Genomic DNA, 16,571 nt, shown 5'->3' with positions numbered 1-16,571 from the left:
GTATGGCTATTGTAATACTGTCTGAAAAAGTACACATTAAATGAACGCAAATTTGATGGAGCAGCATTTTAATATGCTGGGTTGAGTATGAATTTGCCATCATGACAGGTACAAAGGGCTTGTCACTTGGGTAGTACCCTTAAAAGGCCAAATATGCACTATTTAAGGGTACATTATGTTACCATAGCAATGAGGTCCAATCTAGTCACCAAAGGTAGATATTTGCCTTTGAAATGTACAATCTGCAAGGGGAACCAATTTGTACCTATGTTAAAGGGTACAGCGGGTGTACCTTTGAGGGTACTGCCCCAGTGCCAAGCTGTTGTACCCCTAAAGGTACAATTTTTGCACATTTTTTCTGACAGTGTATGCACATTTTTTTACAGTGACACAAAATTGCCAATTGTATTCAGAATTGTCGAACAATGTTTAGTTGTATTTTTGCCTATGGGGCTGCACAATTTAAGTGATGCATTTGCACTATTCTTATTCAGTGGTTGTCTCATGGGGATTCATGACCCTTTTAATGCTTCCCAGGCCTCTGGTTTAGGAAAAAACAAAAAGGAGGCCAACAGATTTCTCAGTACCTAGGGTGATACAAAATCTGCATCAGTGGTCTACATGGTTAGATAAGTGTGGCTTCATCCTTTAGCTTAGATATCAATGGATATATGACGGACTTACGTTTTCATTTATGAACAAATTGTACCTTATACTGTGTCCATTTCCCTTGAAGCTTCCCAGGCAAATGCCGGACATGTTATAAGTGTGACTGATCACGAGAAAGAGTTAACAAGGCTAAGGGAGGAAATTATAACTCTGAAGGAGGAACTGCAAATGAGCAAAGAACTGATTAGCCAGCAGCAGCAGCTTCTACAGGTAAGGGGACGGGGAATTCGGATACAGGAAATTAGGAATTATGAAATGCTCTGCAAACAATTATTGTGAAACAATAAGCGCAATTGGACTACTGAAGGATAAACTGAATAAATGTTGGCATCATTATGCTTTAAAATCTAATGTGTGTGTCTGTCCTGCTCCCTCTAGTCTCTCTCACGTTCTCTTAAAAATTTCCTTTTACTTTATTCTTAGTATTCTTTGTTAAAGAGCATACCTATGTATGCTCACGTAGCATCAATGCACTGCTGGGTATGTAGCTGGTAATTGGTGGTTACAAACATATGGCTCTTGTCATTGACTCATCAGATGTGTTCAACTAGTTTCCAGTAGTGCACTGCTGCTCCTGAACTTTTTCTTCAACAAAGAATACCAAAATAACAAATCAAACTTGACAATAGAAATAAACTGGAAAGTAGTTTAAATTGCATGCTTTATCTGAATCAAGAATGTTTAATTTTTTTCTTTAGTGCCCCTTTAAGGAAAATAAAATGTGGAAATACAGTATACGTTTTTTGCATTTGCTGTAAATATCTCTTAAAATGTGCTTGTTTCATTCCCCACTTTCAGAGAGGCAGGTGTGTCTATCATATGGTATTGTGAAATTAGCATGACCCTGCAACATGATTAACACTGTTTAGATCATAGAACAAGTTTTTACATTGATCCATAATTGGCCACAGCAATATACACAAATTCCATCAAATTTTTTTAAACAGGCATATCGTTATTTGCAAAACTGTGAAAATGTTGCCAAGTCAGTGAAAAATATATTTTAAAACCTTTCTTTTGTACATCATTTTTTATTTATTTTTTAAACCGAGTAATTGATATGTAAATAACTAACTCCTAGATTACGAGTTTAGCGTTAGAGGCTATGCAGTGCTAACGAGCAGTTTTCTCTCACCGCTCACTTACATAAAGCGCTGGTATTACGAGTTTTTACAAACCCAGCGTTAAGACAAAAAGTGAGCGTTGAGCAAAATTTAGCTCCAAATCTCACTCCAATACCAGCGCTGGTTAAGTCAGCGGTGAGCTGGTGTAACGTGCTTGTGCACAATTTCCCCATAGGAATCAACAGGGAGAGCCGGCTGAAAAAAATTCTAACACCTGCAAAAAATCGGCGTATAACTCACTAACGCAGCCCCATTGATTCCTATGGGGAAATAAAATTTATGTTTACACCTAACACCCTAACATGAACCCCGAGTCTAAACACCCCTAATCTTACACTTATTAACCCCTAATCTGCCGCCCCCAACATCGCTGACACCTACATTATAATTATTATCCCCTAATCTGCCGCTCCAGACACCGCCGCCACCTACATTATACTTATGAACCCCTAATCTGCTGCCCCAACGTCGCCTCCACTATATTAAAGTTATTAACTCCTCAACCTAACACCCACTAACTTAAATATAATTTAAATAAATCTAAATAAAATTACTATCTTTAACTACATTATTCCTATTTAAAACTAAATACCTATAAAATAAACCCTAAGCTAGCTACAATATAACTAATAGTTACATTGTATCTAGCTTAGGATTTATTTTTATTTTACAGGCAAGTTTGTATTTTTTAACTATTTAATAACTACCTAGCTTAAATAAATACAAAAGTACCTGTAAAATAAAACCTAACCTAAGTTACATTAACACCACACTATAATTAACTAAATTAAATACAATTACCTAAATTAAATTAGCTAAAGTACAAAAACCCCCCACTAAATTACAGAAAATAAACAAATTATAGATATTTAAACTAAGTACACCTAATCTAATAGCCTTATTAAAATAAAAAAGCCCCCCCCCCAAAATAAAAATAAACTACGGCCTTTTGCGGGGCATTGCCCCAAAGTAATCAGCTCTTTTACCTGTAAAAAAAAAAAAAAATACAAACAACCCCCCAACAGTAAAACTCATCACCCGCACAACCAACCCCCCAAATAAAATACTATCTAAAAAACCTAAGCTCCCCATTGCCCTGAAAAGGGCATTTGGATGGGCATTGCCCTTAAAAGGGCAGTTAGCTCTTTTGCGGCCCAAAGTCCCTAACCTAAAAAAACCCCCACCCAATACACCCTTAAAAAAACCTAACATTAACCCCCTGAAGATCGACTTACCGGGAGACGTCTTCATCCAAGCCGGGCCAAAGTCCTCAACGAAGCCGGGAGAAGTCTTCATCCAAGCCGGGCTTGGATGAAGACGTCTCCCGGTAAGTCGATCTTCAGGGGGTTAGTGTTAGGTTTTTTTTTTTAAGGGTGTATTGGGTGGGGTTTTTTTTAGGTTAGGGTCTTTGGGTCGCAAAAGAGCTAACTGCAATGGGGAGCATAGGTTTTTTTAGCTAGTATTTTATTTGGGGGGTTGGTTGTGTGGGTGGTTTTTACTGTTGGGGGTTGTTTGTATTTTTTTTTTACAGGTATAAGAGCTGATTACTTTGGGGCAATGCTCCGCGAAAGGCCCTTTTAAGGGCTATTGGTAGTTTGGTTTAGGCTAGGTTTTTTTTTTGTTTTTTTTTTGGGGGGGGCTTTTTTTATTTTAATAGGGCTATTAGATTAGTTTAAATATCTGTAATTTATTTTCTGTAATTTAGTGTTTGTTTTTTGTACTTTAGCTAATTTAATTTAATTTAGGTAATTGTATTTAATTTAGTTAATTTATTTAATTATAGTGTAGTGTTAGATGTTAGTGTAAATTAGGTTAGGTATTATTTTACAGTTAAATTTGTATTTATTTTAGCTAGGTAGTTATTAAATAGTTAATAACTTTTTAACTATTCTACCTAGTTAACCCCTTAAGGACACGGCCATTTTTCAATTTCTTTCCCTTAAGGACCAGGGCTATTTTTACATTTCTGCGGTGTTTGTGTTTAGCTGTAATTTTCCTCTTACTCGTTTACTGTACCCACACATTATATACCGTTTTTCTCGCCACTAAATGGACTTTCTAAAGATACCATTATTTTCATCATATCTTATAATTTACTATTAAAAATATTATAAAATGAGGAAAAAATGGAAAAAAACACACTTTTTCTAACTTTGACCCCCAAAATCTGTTACACATCTACAACCACCAAAAAACAACCATGCTAAATAGTTACTAAAATTTGTCCTGAGTTTAGAAATACCCAATGCTTACATCTTCTTTGCTTTTTTTGCAAGTTATAGGGCCATAAATACAAGTAGCACTTTGCTATTTCAAAACCACTTTTTTTCAAAATGAGCGCTAGTTACATTGGAACCCTGATATCTGTCGGGAATACCTAAATATCCCTTGACATGTATATATATTTTTTTTAGAAGACATCCCAAAGTATTGATCTAGGCCCATTTTGGTATATTTCATGCCACCATTTCACCGCCAAATGCGATCAAATAAAAAAAAATGGTAACTTTTTCACAAACTTTAGGTTTCTCACAGAAATTATTTACAAACAACTTGTGCAATTATGGCATAAATGGTTGTAAGTGCTTCTCTGCGATCCCCTTTGTTCAGAAATAGCAGATTTATATGGCTTTGGCGTTGCTTTTTGGTAATTAGAAGGCTGCTAAATGCCACTGCGCGCCACATGTGTTTTATGCCCAGCAGTGAAGGGGTTAATTAGGGAGCATGTAGGGAGCTTGTAGAGTTAATTTTAGCTTTAGTGTAGTGTAGTAGACAACCCAAAGTATTGATCTAGGCCCATTTTGGTAAATTTAATGCCACCATTTCACCGCCAAATGCGATCAAATTTAAAAAAAACGTAATTTTTTTCGCAATTTTAGGTTTCTCACTGAAATTATTTACAAACAGCTTGTGCAATTATGGCACAAATGGTTGTAAATGCTTCTCTGGTATCCCCTTTGTTCAGAAATAGCAGACATATATGGCTTTGGCAATGCTTTTTGGTAATTAGAAGGCTGCTAAATGCCGCTGCACATCACACGTGTATTATGGCTAGCAGTGAAGGGGTTAATTAGGGATCTTGTAGGGAGCTTGCAGGGTTAATTTTAGCTTTAGTGTAGAGATCAGCCTCCCACCTGACACATCAGACCCACTGATCCCTCCCAAACAGCTCTCTTCCCTCCCCCACCCCACAATTGTCCCCGCCATCTTAAGTACTGTCTGCCAGTACCCAGTTTACAAAAAAAATGTATATTTTTTATTTTTCCCCCACTTTTCTGTAGTGTAGCTTCCCCCCCCCCAAGACTAAACCCCCACCCCCTCCCAGATCCCTTCGATTAACATATTTATCCCCCCTCTCTCCCTCTAAATAGAAACCACTGTTCCATAGTGTAATGGTTCCCACCCGCTCCCTCCCCGTGCACTCGCCCGCCCGGCTCCCCTGTGCACGCGCGCGCGTCTGTGCGCGCCCCCCAGCAATCCCGCCCACGATCCCGCCCACCCACCGGTAAGCCATCGATCGCCGCCCACCCGCCTCCCACGTCTGCTCCCACCCACCAACGATCGCGGCATCGATGTCCGGTGCAGAGAGGGCCACAGAGTGGCTCTCTCTGCATCGGATGGGGAAAAATGTTATTGCAGTGATGCCTCGATATCGAGGCATCACTACAATAACCGGAAAGTGGCTGGAAACGATCAGGATCGCTTCCAGCCGCTTTCAACCCCAACGTCGTACAGGGTACGTCGCTGGTCTTTAAAGACCAGTTTGTGCAAGACGTACCCTGTACGACGCGTGTCGTTAAGGGGTTAAAATAAATACAAACTTGCCTTGCAATGTAACTATTGGTTATATTGTAGCTACCTTAGAGTTTATTTTATAAGTATTTAGTTTTAAATAAGAATAGTTATTTAGATTTATTTGAATTATATTTGTTAGTGGGTGTTAGGTTTAGGGTTAGACTTAGGTTTAGGGGTTAATAACTTAAATATAGTGGCGGAGACGTTGTTGGCAGCAGATTAGGGGTTAATAATATTTAACTAATGTTTGTGAGGCGGGAGTGTGGCGGTTTAGGGGTTAATATGTTTATAGTAGCGGTGACATTGGGGGCGGCAGATTAGGGGTTAATAAAGGTAGGTGGCGGCAGATTAGGGGTTAATAATATAATGTAGGTGTCGGCAATGTTGGGGGCAGCAGATTAGGGGTTCATAAATATAATGTAGGTGGCGGCGGTGACCGGAGCGGCAGATTAGGGGTTGAAAATGTTATTTTAGTATTTGCGATGTGGGAGGGCCTCGGTTTAGGGGTTAATAGGTAGTTTATGGGTGTTAGTGTACTTTTTTGCACTTTAGTTATGAGTTTTATGTTACGGCGTTGTACCATAAAACTCTTAACTACTGACTTTAAAATGCGGTAGGACTCTTGACAGGAAAGGGTGTACCGCTCACTTTTTGGCCTCCCAGGACAGACTCGTAATACCGGCGCTATGGAAGTCCCATAGAAAAAAGACTTTACAGAGTTTACCTAAGTCGTTTTGCGGTAAGGCCAAAGAAGTGTGCGGTGACCCTAAACCTTTAAGACTCGAAATACCAGCGGGTATAAAAAAGCAGCGTTAGGACCTCATAACGCTGCTTTTTTACCCTAACGCACAACTCATAATCTAGCCGATAATATTTCAATGACCTTTTAACTGCAGATTACCCCGGTTTGATTGCTGCATGAATTTTTTCCCCCTCTCTTCCACAGGATCAGCTGTTGCCAAAGCCTGGTGAATCGGTCTCCTCACCTTTATGGGATGCATATTTTCTGGAAGAGCAACTAAGGTTAGAGCAGGATAGAGAGGCATTTGAAGAGCAGAAACTGGCCTTCCAAGATGAGAGGGAAAAATTCACAGAAGCAGCAATTCGTCTGGGACGGGAGGTGACTTTTTTTAAAATTAGGAATGAATTCCTTTAGAGGATATATTGGTGCAATAATAAAATAATAACATTTGTTCTTTGGAAACTGTGCCCCTGCCCCAAAGGTGTTAAACAGTTTATTAGCAGCAACACTGTTAATCTGTGCATTAGTAGAACATGTCTGGTGATTGACTGATATATGTGCATACAACTCCTTATTGCAGGGGTTGACAGATCTGTTTAAAATTTAGGAGCCAGACAGGGGTATTTGAATATAGATATATGGAGAATAACCCAAAAAGTTAGGAGCAAGGGGTAAAATTCTAGGAGCCACTGGCTCCCAGGCTCCTGGGTTTGTCGAGCACTGCTTTATTGGTTCACCGGATATGTCTTGCTCTGGAGTTGTACTGCATTCACTTCCATGTGTAGCTTCATTTTCATATATATATAGTTCTGATGGCTAAAGGTTCATTTATTAGTGAATAAGATGTGAAGAGCTTCTGGAGGGTTTAGTACTGCACCACGGACACACTGATTTTTCTCTCCATATAGGCAGCAATTGTGGTGTGTTTAGATGTTGGCTGTGTATAAACATAACATTTTGGTCTGTCTCTGCACTTTGTAGGGAGGGGTACAATCATGGTCTTTAAAAATTTTTTAATTTTTTTTATTGAGGTTCAATTAAAGGGACACTAAACCCATTTTTTTTCTTTCATGATTCAGATAGAGCATGCGATTTTAAGGAACTTTCTAATTTTCTCCTATTATCAATTTTTCTTCATTCTCTTGCTATCTTTATTTTAAAAGCAGGAATGTGAAGCATAGGAGCCAGACCATTTTTGGTTGAGAACCTGAGTTATGCTTGCTTATTGGTTGTTAAATGTCAGTCTCCAATAAGCAAGCGCTATCCATGGTGCTGAACCTCAAATGGGCTGGCTGCTAAGATTTAAATTCCTGCTTTTAAAATAAAGATAGCAAGAGAACTAAGAAAAATTGATAATAGGAGTAAATTAGAAAGTTGCTTAAAATGTCATGCTCTATCTGAATCATGAAATAAATTGGGTTCAGTGTCCCTTTAAGGCATACAAGCATTATATGTCGAATGATGAACCACATTTTACTTTTCTTAAAGGGACACTGAACCCATTTTTTTCCTTTCGGTATTCAGATAGATCATGCAATTGTAAGCAACTTTCTAATTTATTCCTACTATCAATTTTTCTTCTTTTTCTTGCTATCTTTATTTGAAAAAGAAGGCATCTAAGTTTTTTGGTTCAGTACTCTGGACAGCACTTTTAATTGGTGGATCAATTTATCCACCGATCAGCAAGAACAACCCAGGTTGTTCACCTAAAATGGGCTGTCATCTAAGCTTACATTCTTGCATTTCAAATAAAGATACCAAGAGAATGAAGAACATTTGATAATAGGAAGAAAATTAGAAAGTTGCTTAAAATGTCATGCTCTATCTGAATCACGAAAGAAAAATTTGGGTTCAGTGTCCCTTTAATGTTAGTTTCTTAGTGTTAAAATAGTGAACATTGTTATGAATCACAAAGGAGCATAGTAAAATTCTAGTAGAGTATGAGAAACTTGTCATTTCAGTTTAATTCAACTGGTTTTAAGGGACAGACTAATTGCCAGGAAAGTTATAGTAGTATTGTAATAGTTACATAGAATTACATGGCTAGTGCCTATAAAAAGGCAAACATTTGAATAGGAATAAACACCCATGTGACATATGAAAAAGTGTTCACCATAATGTGTGGTAGGGAGTTTTCTATGAAATTAAAAATAGCTTAGTGACCAATATAGATGGTGTGTAACCTTTCCCCTTCAATGTTGGACTATAATAACTCTAATAATAGGTGAAATATGAGACTTTGATCCAGCTAGGTTTAGGAAGACAGAGTAATAAATCAAAATAAATAGCTTTAAGGAAGGCAATAGTCTGAGACTAAAAGATTCAGTTACAGTGATAGTTATACCTAGCATACTGAGAGATGATTACAGCCCTTGAATAATAATGTGGTGTCATGGTTGCCTATCCCATTGAAACATACATGGAACTTAGTATAGTCAGTGCTGTTAAGTGTAGTAGGATTATATGCAAGTTGGATAGACAATATATATAAAAACATGAGGCTATGACCAGACTAATATAGCAGGCAAAAACAGTAGTGTAAATGCTTTTAACAGTTCAGAAATTGAAACATGAAATCAAGCTAATATATCTTACTGTAGTGAGAAAATCATAAGCTTTACTATACTATCGATAACTTCTCTGTCACATTATGTAATAATTACAGGATTTGTGAACGTTTGCAGGTATATAATCTGTCAGGGCAGACTAGCAGGCCGTCATGGAGAATATATCACATGTCCTTTCACAGGGATAGGTCCTCTATACTAAATGCAAAGATAACTGTTATTACCCAATTCCTATTCTCCCCATTTTAGAGAATTCTGCTAGCAGTCACAGTCCAGGTAGAGTAAAAGGTAGAGTGAAAAATTGATTAAAGGGTCATAATACCCAAATGTTTAAACACTTGAAAGTGATGCAGCATAGCTGTAAAAAGCTGACTAGAAAATATCACCTGAACATCTCTATGTAAAAAAGAAAGATATTTTACCTCAAGTTCCTCAGTAGCCACCTCCCATTGTAAAGGATTTCTAAGCAGCATTTTAGTGTGTCTGTCCTAGGACAGCAGAAGGGATGAGCATTGTGCACTCTCATATTATTTCACCAATCAGGTAAAGGAAGTTTACTATGAAATCTCATGAGAGTTAAGTCAAATCTCATGAGATCACAATAAGAGTTCATGACCTCAGCACTGCTGATGCTGATTGGCTGCTGTTCATTTCTTAATTTTTTTTTAAAAATTTTACCTGCAGCTGGGAGCAGCTGAGTATAACTTTTTACACAGAACTTACTCTGCTGAGCTGAGGAGATTGTGAGGTAAAATATCTTCCTTTTTTACATAGAGATGCTCAGGTGATATTTTCCTGTCAGCTTTTTACAGTTATACTGCATCAGTTTCAAGTGATTTAGCATATGAGTATTATGTCCCTTTAAATACAATCTAGTTTTTGTCTCCACACCTCTCCGTTCCATCTGACTTTGACCTCCTGAGACCCAGTAGTATAACCTGTCACAAAGCTAGATCGGATCTCATGCTGCTGTATCTCGCCAAGCAAGTAGACAGGGATTTTCGTATTCCCTCTCGGTCCAGAGCACAGCATGCTCAAATTGCAGCACACATCATGGTCGCCCGACTTGGCTTCGGCTACTGCTATGCTGGTCTTTGTAGGGCTTTCCCATTGGCCCCATGGTAGATTGCTCCTGGGGTTTGGCCGCATCTCCCAGGAAGCAAGTAATTGAAGGTAGGTCAGAGTCTTCTAAGCTGCAAGGAGCTAGTGGAGAGTTCAACGGGTCATCTGGGTTGTGTGTATAGTGTGAAAAAATTAGCTGAGATCTCTGGGTGCACATAGTTTTCTCGCTGTTTGCTGCGTCTGGTGTAATGATATATTCTGGGCTGGCACACTGTAGTATGTTAGCAAACTTCTGTATCAGATTCCTCAATCTACATAGAGAGCATATAGCATTGTAGGAACATCCTCCATGATAAAGCTTATCTTAGATTCTCCCATTAATATGGGTGGGGGAAACAGCGGCCTAGGCTCCAAAGTTGGCTGAATTATGTTATGAAGATTACTGTGGCTTCAGCAGTGGCGGCCTCGTAGTATATCGGCCTCCTTATGGCCACACTGGATAGTATAGGTCAGGAACAGAGTCACAACAAAGGCTCACAAACTTATTAAATATATTTCTCGACAAGTTTGTCATGGGTAGTCCCAATAAAAAGTGATATTTCAAAAAAATATAATTAAATACGTTTAGACCAGAAATGTTGTAAGTGCTCATGTAATGCACGTCTTGCCGATCCAGCTGTCAGCTCCGCCCCCCAACTTTTAATACTTGTAGTGTTTTACAACATGAAATATATATTTTGGAACAATGGGATTGTCTGATCAACTCAGAGCTGTTAGTATTTTAGCAATTCCCTTTTGTGTAGGATAGGTTAATTGGGGACGGCTTCGACATATGTTGCAAATTCTAGCCTGGCACAACAACTGCAGCTTCATACTTAGTTTTGACTAGTTTATAGCATTACAGGTGGCAATGTGGCATTCTCTCTCTCTCCTTTACAGCGCTTACAGTTCAAGTCGGACCAAGCTCTCTTCATAAAGCAGCAATTCCTGAATATGACTCCTGGCCTGGGTACGCCCCCTTGGAAGAATACTCCTCCTTGGTCTGCACTTAGTAAGTGTACTCATTGCTGCTCCCCCCCCCCCCATAAAAATGCTCTCCTGTCCATATTCCTAAATTTAAAGGGTCCACAATATCCCTGGAATAACTAAATGTTTTACTTTCTACAAATTTATCGTTTTCAGACCTTTTTTTTTATATGCACGTTACATGCATTTATAGATGACTTGTTCCCTACGATGACTCTAGGTTTGTACAGTGCTGATGGTCTAGGGCTGGCGATTAGATTTGTTGTGTTTTTGTGTTGTGTTTTTATTTAAAAAAAAAATAAAAAAAAAAATATATATATATATATATATATATATATTTTTTTTTTTTTTTTTCTTTGTTGAAAGCTAAACCTAGGTAGCCTCATATGCTAATTTCTAAGCCCTTGAAGGCCGCCTCTTAGTGCATTTTGACAGTTTTTTTTTTAAAGGTAGACAGCGCTAGTTCGTGTGCCATATATAGCATTGTGCTTACTCCTGTGGAGTTATGAGTCAGCACTGATTGGCTAAAATGCAGGTCTGTCAAAAAAACTGAAATAATGGGGTAGTCTGCAGAGACTGATACAAGGTAAACCGTTAAAAATAAGTAATTAATCGTGTTGGTTATACAAAACTGTGGAATGAGTAAAAGTATTTTTTCAAGTGATATAGCATAATTGTAAAGAGCTGAAAATATCCAATGAACATCTCTATGTAATAATGTAAGATCTTTTACCTCAACAGAGTAATTGCTCTATGAACAGTTATCCTTCAGATACTCTGCAACCCTATATTATTTTTAGAAGCTTATTTAGCCTCTCTGCCACCTGAGAATTGGCAAGATAACTTGCCCTGATACTTGCGTATTAAAGGTGATTTACATGCCTTGCTCTCTCCCTTTCCTTTCCGCCTCTGTGCTGCCCTCCCACATTCCGTCCCACCACTGCTGCCAGCCCAAGAAGATGATCGTTACAGATGGTGACACACATAGCGTCACTGTCTAACAATCAGGCAACTGCCTTCGTATGGAACGAGAGCACAGATCGTGCTGTTACCATATGCAGACAGTTACCTGGAGCTCAGGAACTGCATCTCTCTGCTGTAACTTTGCAGCCGAGACTGCTGGAGAGACCTATATTATGCGGTAAAATGGGCAAAGTAACGCATGACGTGTATATATACATCTTTTTAGGTTAAAGGTACATGAAACCCAATATTTTTCTTTCATGATTCAGATAGAGAATACAATTTTAAACAACTTTCCAATTTACGTCTATTTAATTTGTTTCCTTCTCTTATTATTTGCTGAAAGGTTTATCTAGGCAAGTTCATGAGCAGCAGAGAACCTAGGCTCTAGCTGTTGATTGGTGGCTGCATATATATATTGAATGTGATTGGCTCACCCATGTGTTTAGTTAGAAACTAGTAGTGTATTGCTGCTCCTTCAACAAATAATGCCAAGAGAATGAAACAGATTAGATAATAGAAGTAAATTAGAAAGTTGTTTAAAATTGTATTCTCTATCTGAATCGTGAAAGAAAAATGTTGGGTTTCATGTATCTTTAAGGGGTTAAATCAAAATGAAATGCTTAAAAGGATGTGAACCCCACATTTTTCTTTCATGATTCAAATAGATCATATAATCTTAAAAAAGGGCCATAATACCCAAATGTGTAAACACTTGAAAGTGATGCAGCATAGCTGTAAAAAGCTGACTAGAAAATATCACCTGAACACCTGTAAAAGAGATTTTACCTCAAAAGTTTCTCAGTAGCCACATCCCATTGTAAAGGACTTTTAAGCAGCAAATCAGTATGTCTGTCCCAGGACAGCTAAGGGAGTGAGCTTACGTGCACACTCATCTTATTTCCCTATTCAGTGTAAGGAAGTTTACAATGAAATCTCATGAGTTAAGTTAAATCTCATGAGATCACAGTAAATGAGTTCATGACCTCAGCACTGCTGATACTGATTGGCTGCTGTTCATTTCTTCATTATATTTATTTTTACCTGCAGCTGAGCAGCAGTTGAAGTATAACTTTTTACACAGAACTTACTCTGCTGAGCTGATGAAATTGTGAGGTAGAATCTTTCTTTTTTACATAGAGATGTTCAGGTAATATTTTCTAGTCCGCTTTTTACAGATATGCTGCATCACTTTAAAGTGTTTCAACATTTGGGAATCATGGCCCTTTAAGTGAAATCTCATGAGATCACAGTAAGAGTTCATGACCTCAGCACTGTTGATGCTGATTGGCTGCTGTTCATTTCTTCATTTTTTTATTTTACCTGCAGCTGGGCAGCAGCTGAATTATAACTTTTTACACAGAACTTACTCTGCTGAGCTGAGGAAATTGTGAGGTAAAATATCTTCCTTTTTTACATAGAGATGCTCAGGTGATATTTTCCTGTCAGCTTTTTACAGTTATACTGCATCAGTTTCAAGTGATTTAGCATATGAGTATTATGTCCCTTTAAACAACTTTCCAATTGTGTTGAAAAGCATACCCCTAGGTGGGCTTAGAAGCTGGGAGCTTGCTGCTGATTGGTGGCTACACTTATATTGCCTCATGCAACTACTAGTGTTGCGTTGCTATTCACTCAAAAGATATCAAGAGAATGAAGCAAAATTTCTAATAGAAGTAAATTGGAAAGTTGTTTAAAAATGTATGCTCTATCTGAACCATGTTCCTTTAAAATAATTTGGCAAATTTTTATTTTTATTTTTTTTACCAATAAAAATAAATAAATAAAAGTTTGCATGTTATATGAAGGAATATGGTTTAATAAATGGAATACAACGCTGTTTAAATGTACAGTCCAAAAACTCAAATGTAATCTGTTCATGCACAGTATGTTTTTCTATGAATTGCTTAATAAATCCTCTGTTTACCCCTCCTTTCACCTTAGCTCCAGATAGTGTCAAACGTTCTCCACGCCATCCTAAAGTGAGCTTTACTCCCTATGGTACAAACAAATCGCAGAGCAAAGTTGGCACTACTCTAGACCCTGCGACTCCCAGTACTGCAGAACTGTACAGAGTCTTGAGACTGGCACCTCCCAGCAGGTAATGGTGTCCATTACAACCTGTTAAGTGGGATTTTCAGAAATCTTATTTATATTACTCTTTATATTAGTTGCACACAACTCTGCCACCTCTGGAATGCAATCCTAAATTTCTGCAATAATAGGCAAGACTTTTATTTTCTTTCCACATAACTTTTTGCAAATTATTCAAGCATATAAAACATAAAATCTTAAGTTATACATTCTAGTTAAAAAAAATAAAATTTAAAAAAATTAAATAAAAATTCTCCATAAAATGTAATCCTCTCTTCACACGTCAGCAATGACTAATCCGGCTTCCTCCAATCATGGCATGGACTCAGGCAATGACTCCCCTGGGGGGAAAGCCGTGATTGAAGGAAGCCGGATTAGTCATTGACGTGTAAAGAGGATCTCCGGGTGGGGGAAGCTGCTTCGGCTGTAAAAAGAAGAAAGGTAAGTTTTTAAACAAAACGGCTGCTTTCTAAACTTTGATGAATGAAAGTGCCCCTGTTTTTAATATTTTTAAAATCCGGGCTTTCATTCATCAAAGTTTACCTTCACTTTAAAGTGTAAAAATTACATGCTCTAACACATTTTCATTTTATTCTAACACTTTGCATGGGTTAAACACACATTGCAGGGTCGCTAGTGTAAAAATGACATGTTCTAACAAATTTCACTATAAATCACTCCCTTTAAATAAGAGTTAAAGGGATAGTAAACCCAATTTTTTTTTCTTTCTTTCATGATTTGGATAGAGCATGCAATTTTAAGCAACTTTTTAATTGATTCCTATTATCTATTTGTTCTCTTGGTATCTTTATTTGAAAAAGCAGGAACACTTTAATGGCCCTTTAAATATGATGCATTAAAGTTTACAGACTCAATATCTTTAAACCAGTAAGATATACTGTAACCAGGGGCGGAACTACCAGTGATGCGACAGTCGCGACCGGGACCAGGACGTCCCTCCCACAGGGGGGCCCAAGTCTATAGACAGTTTGTTTTTGCTTTTTTTCTTAAATTAAATAAAAAAAAAAAAAATTGTTCAAAGTCTCTTTGAACTTCGCTTCTCATTTTGGTGCGCCGCGTCACACACTACCGGCGCGCAGATAGGCTTGAGACCCTAGAGCAGCCCAGGGGGGAAGTAGAGTTGGCAGTCTTCTCCTCCTGACTGACTGCATATGCATAGTTTTGTGACTGCACGTGCAGTCTAGTCAGTACTGGAGTTGACTGAGTCTGGGACATCTGGGTCTGGAGACATGAGTCACGTGACTTCTCCAGCGCAGCAGAGAGCATACTGTGAGTGAGACAGTGGCAGAAGAGTCACCACTGAGAGGGCCACAGAGGACCAGCAGCAGCACCGCCGGCCCGCAAGGTCAGACTCAGTCAGCAGCACCGCCGCCGGTCCACACAGTCACTGTTGAAGCTGCGCGAGGCACAACAGTCGGTATGCCAGCGTGTGGGAGCTTGTGCCAGGGGGGCCTAGGGGGCCGGGGGGGGGGGGGGGGGAAACCCCCCACCCAGGGGTGTCAGCTTTCCAAGTGAGAGAAATTATTAAGCAAAGTGAATTGCTGAGCCTGATATGCTATAAATTTATAAAAACAAAAAATACTTGGATGGTTCCCTTCACTAGATGTACCAAGAGAACAGTTAACCTAATATAGTTTGACAGTGTTATCTCCGTTTTGCTCATTTACACTTTCTGCTTAACAATAGCCATCAATCATTTTACTGTAAGTTTGACGCTTTGCTTACATTGCCTTTTGAATTTTATATTACCTTGTTGAACTGCAGCTACTCCTATCCAATAGGCACAACATCAACACTGATTATTTAATCGGTTATTCTCATAGCCAAAGAAGCTCTTTCCACTGGGAATGCAGATAGTGCTATGTTATAGCTGAACTTAAAACCTTGCAAGCCCAATTAAATGTGTCCTTTCTTTGATAGTTGTCTAAATCCTAGTTCTGTGAGCATTGTAATTTGAATAGAATGTTTTTCCTGGCTTTTTTTTATCTCCAATGATAATTTTCTTGATCACTCTTAAAGTTTTGATTGTAAGACAGGTTTTGTTGTATGAAATCAAGCTTCCCATATACTGTATATTATCAATCCATTATAGTAGAGAGAAAGCATTTGAGCTGCTATGTCCTATAAGTCAGTGATTTTCAACCTTTTTTTGCCGTGGCACACTTTTTTTACATTAAAAAATGCTGTGGCACACCACCATCCCAAAATTTTACAAAATCACACATTGTAGCCTAATACAGAATATATATATATATATATATATACATACACACTGTACTGTACTGTACTGTGCTGTCATGCCATGCCTCCTACAAACTAAGTGTTGCGTGCTTCTGCGTGTAGAGCCAGCACTAGGCACATGTTGTGGTGGGTGGGGGTTCCTTCCAAGTGTGAATACGGGTCGGGGAGGCGAGCTGCCGCTGCGCAGTTACCCTCAGTTATCATCTCACTCAAAATAAAAAAACGGCCCAGAATAAAAAACAAGCAAAATTTAAAAAATGTCAGTGT

The 16,571-nt window shown here is 38.4% G+C and overlaps 1 protein-coding gene across 1 annotated transcript in view; it reads left to right on the top strand.

The window, feature by feature from the left end:
* LOC128664645 (afadin- and alpha-actinin-binding protein-like) overlaps window positions 1-16,571 on the top strand; it is a 72,579-nt gene that overhangs the window by 36,034 nt on the left and 19,974 nt on the right. The window contains exons 3-6 of the mRNA XM_053719459.1: window positions 737-879; window positions 6,535-6,708; window positions 10,899-11,010; window positions 13,893-14,049. Of these exons, the coding sequence (XP_053575434.1) occupies window positions 737-879; window positions 6,535-6,708; window positions 10,899-11,010; window positions 13,893-14,049 (586 nt within the window). The remainder of the gene's footprint in view (window positions 1-736; window positions 880-6,534; window positions 6,709-10,898; window positions 11,011-13,892; window positions 14,050-16,571) is intronic.

The sequence above is a fragment of the Bombina bombina genome, chromosome 6 (assembly GCF_027579735.1).
Source record: "Bombina bombina isolate aBomBom1 chromosome 6, aBomBom1.pri, whole genome shotgun sequence".
NCBI lineage: Eukaryota > Metazoa > Chordata > Amphibia > Anura > Bombinatoridae > Bombina > Bombina bombina.
The sequence above is the reverse complement of the archived record's forward strand: the minus strand, read 5'-3'. Positions and strand labels throughout refer to the sequence as shown.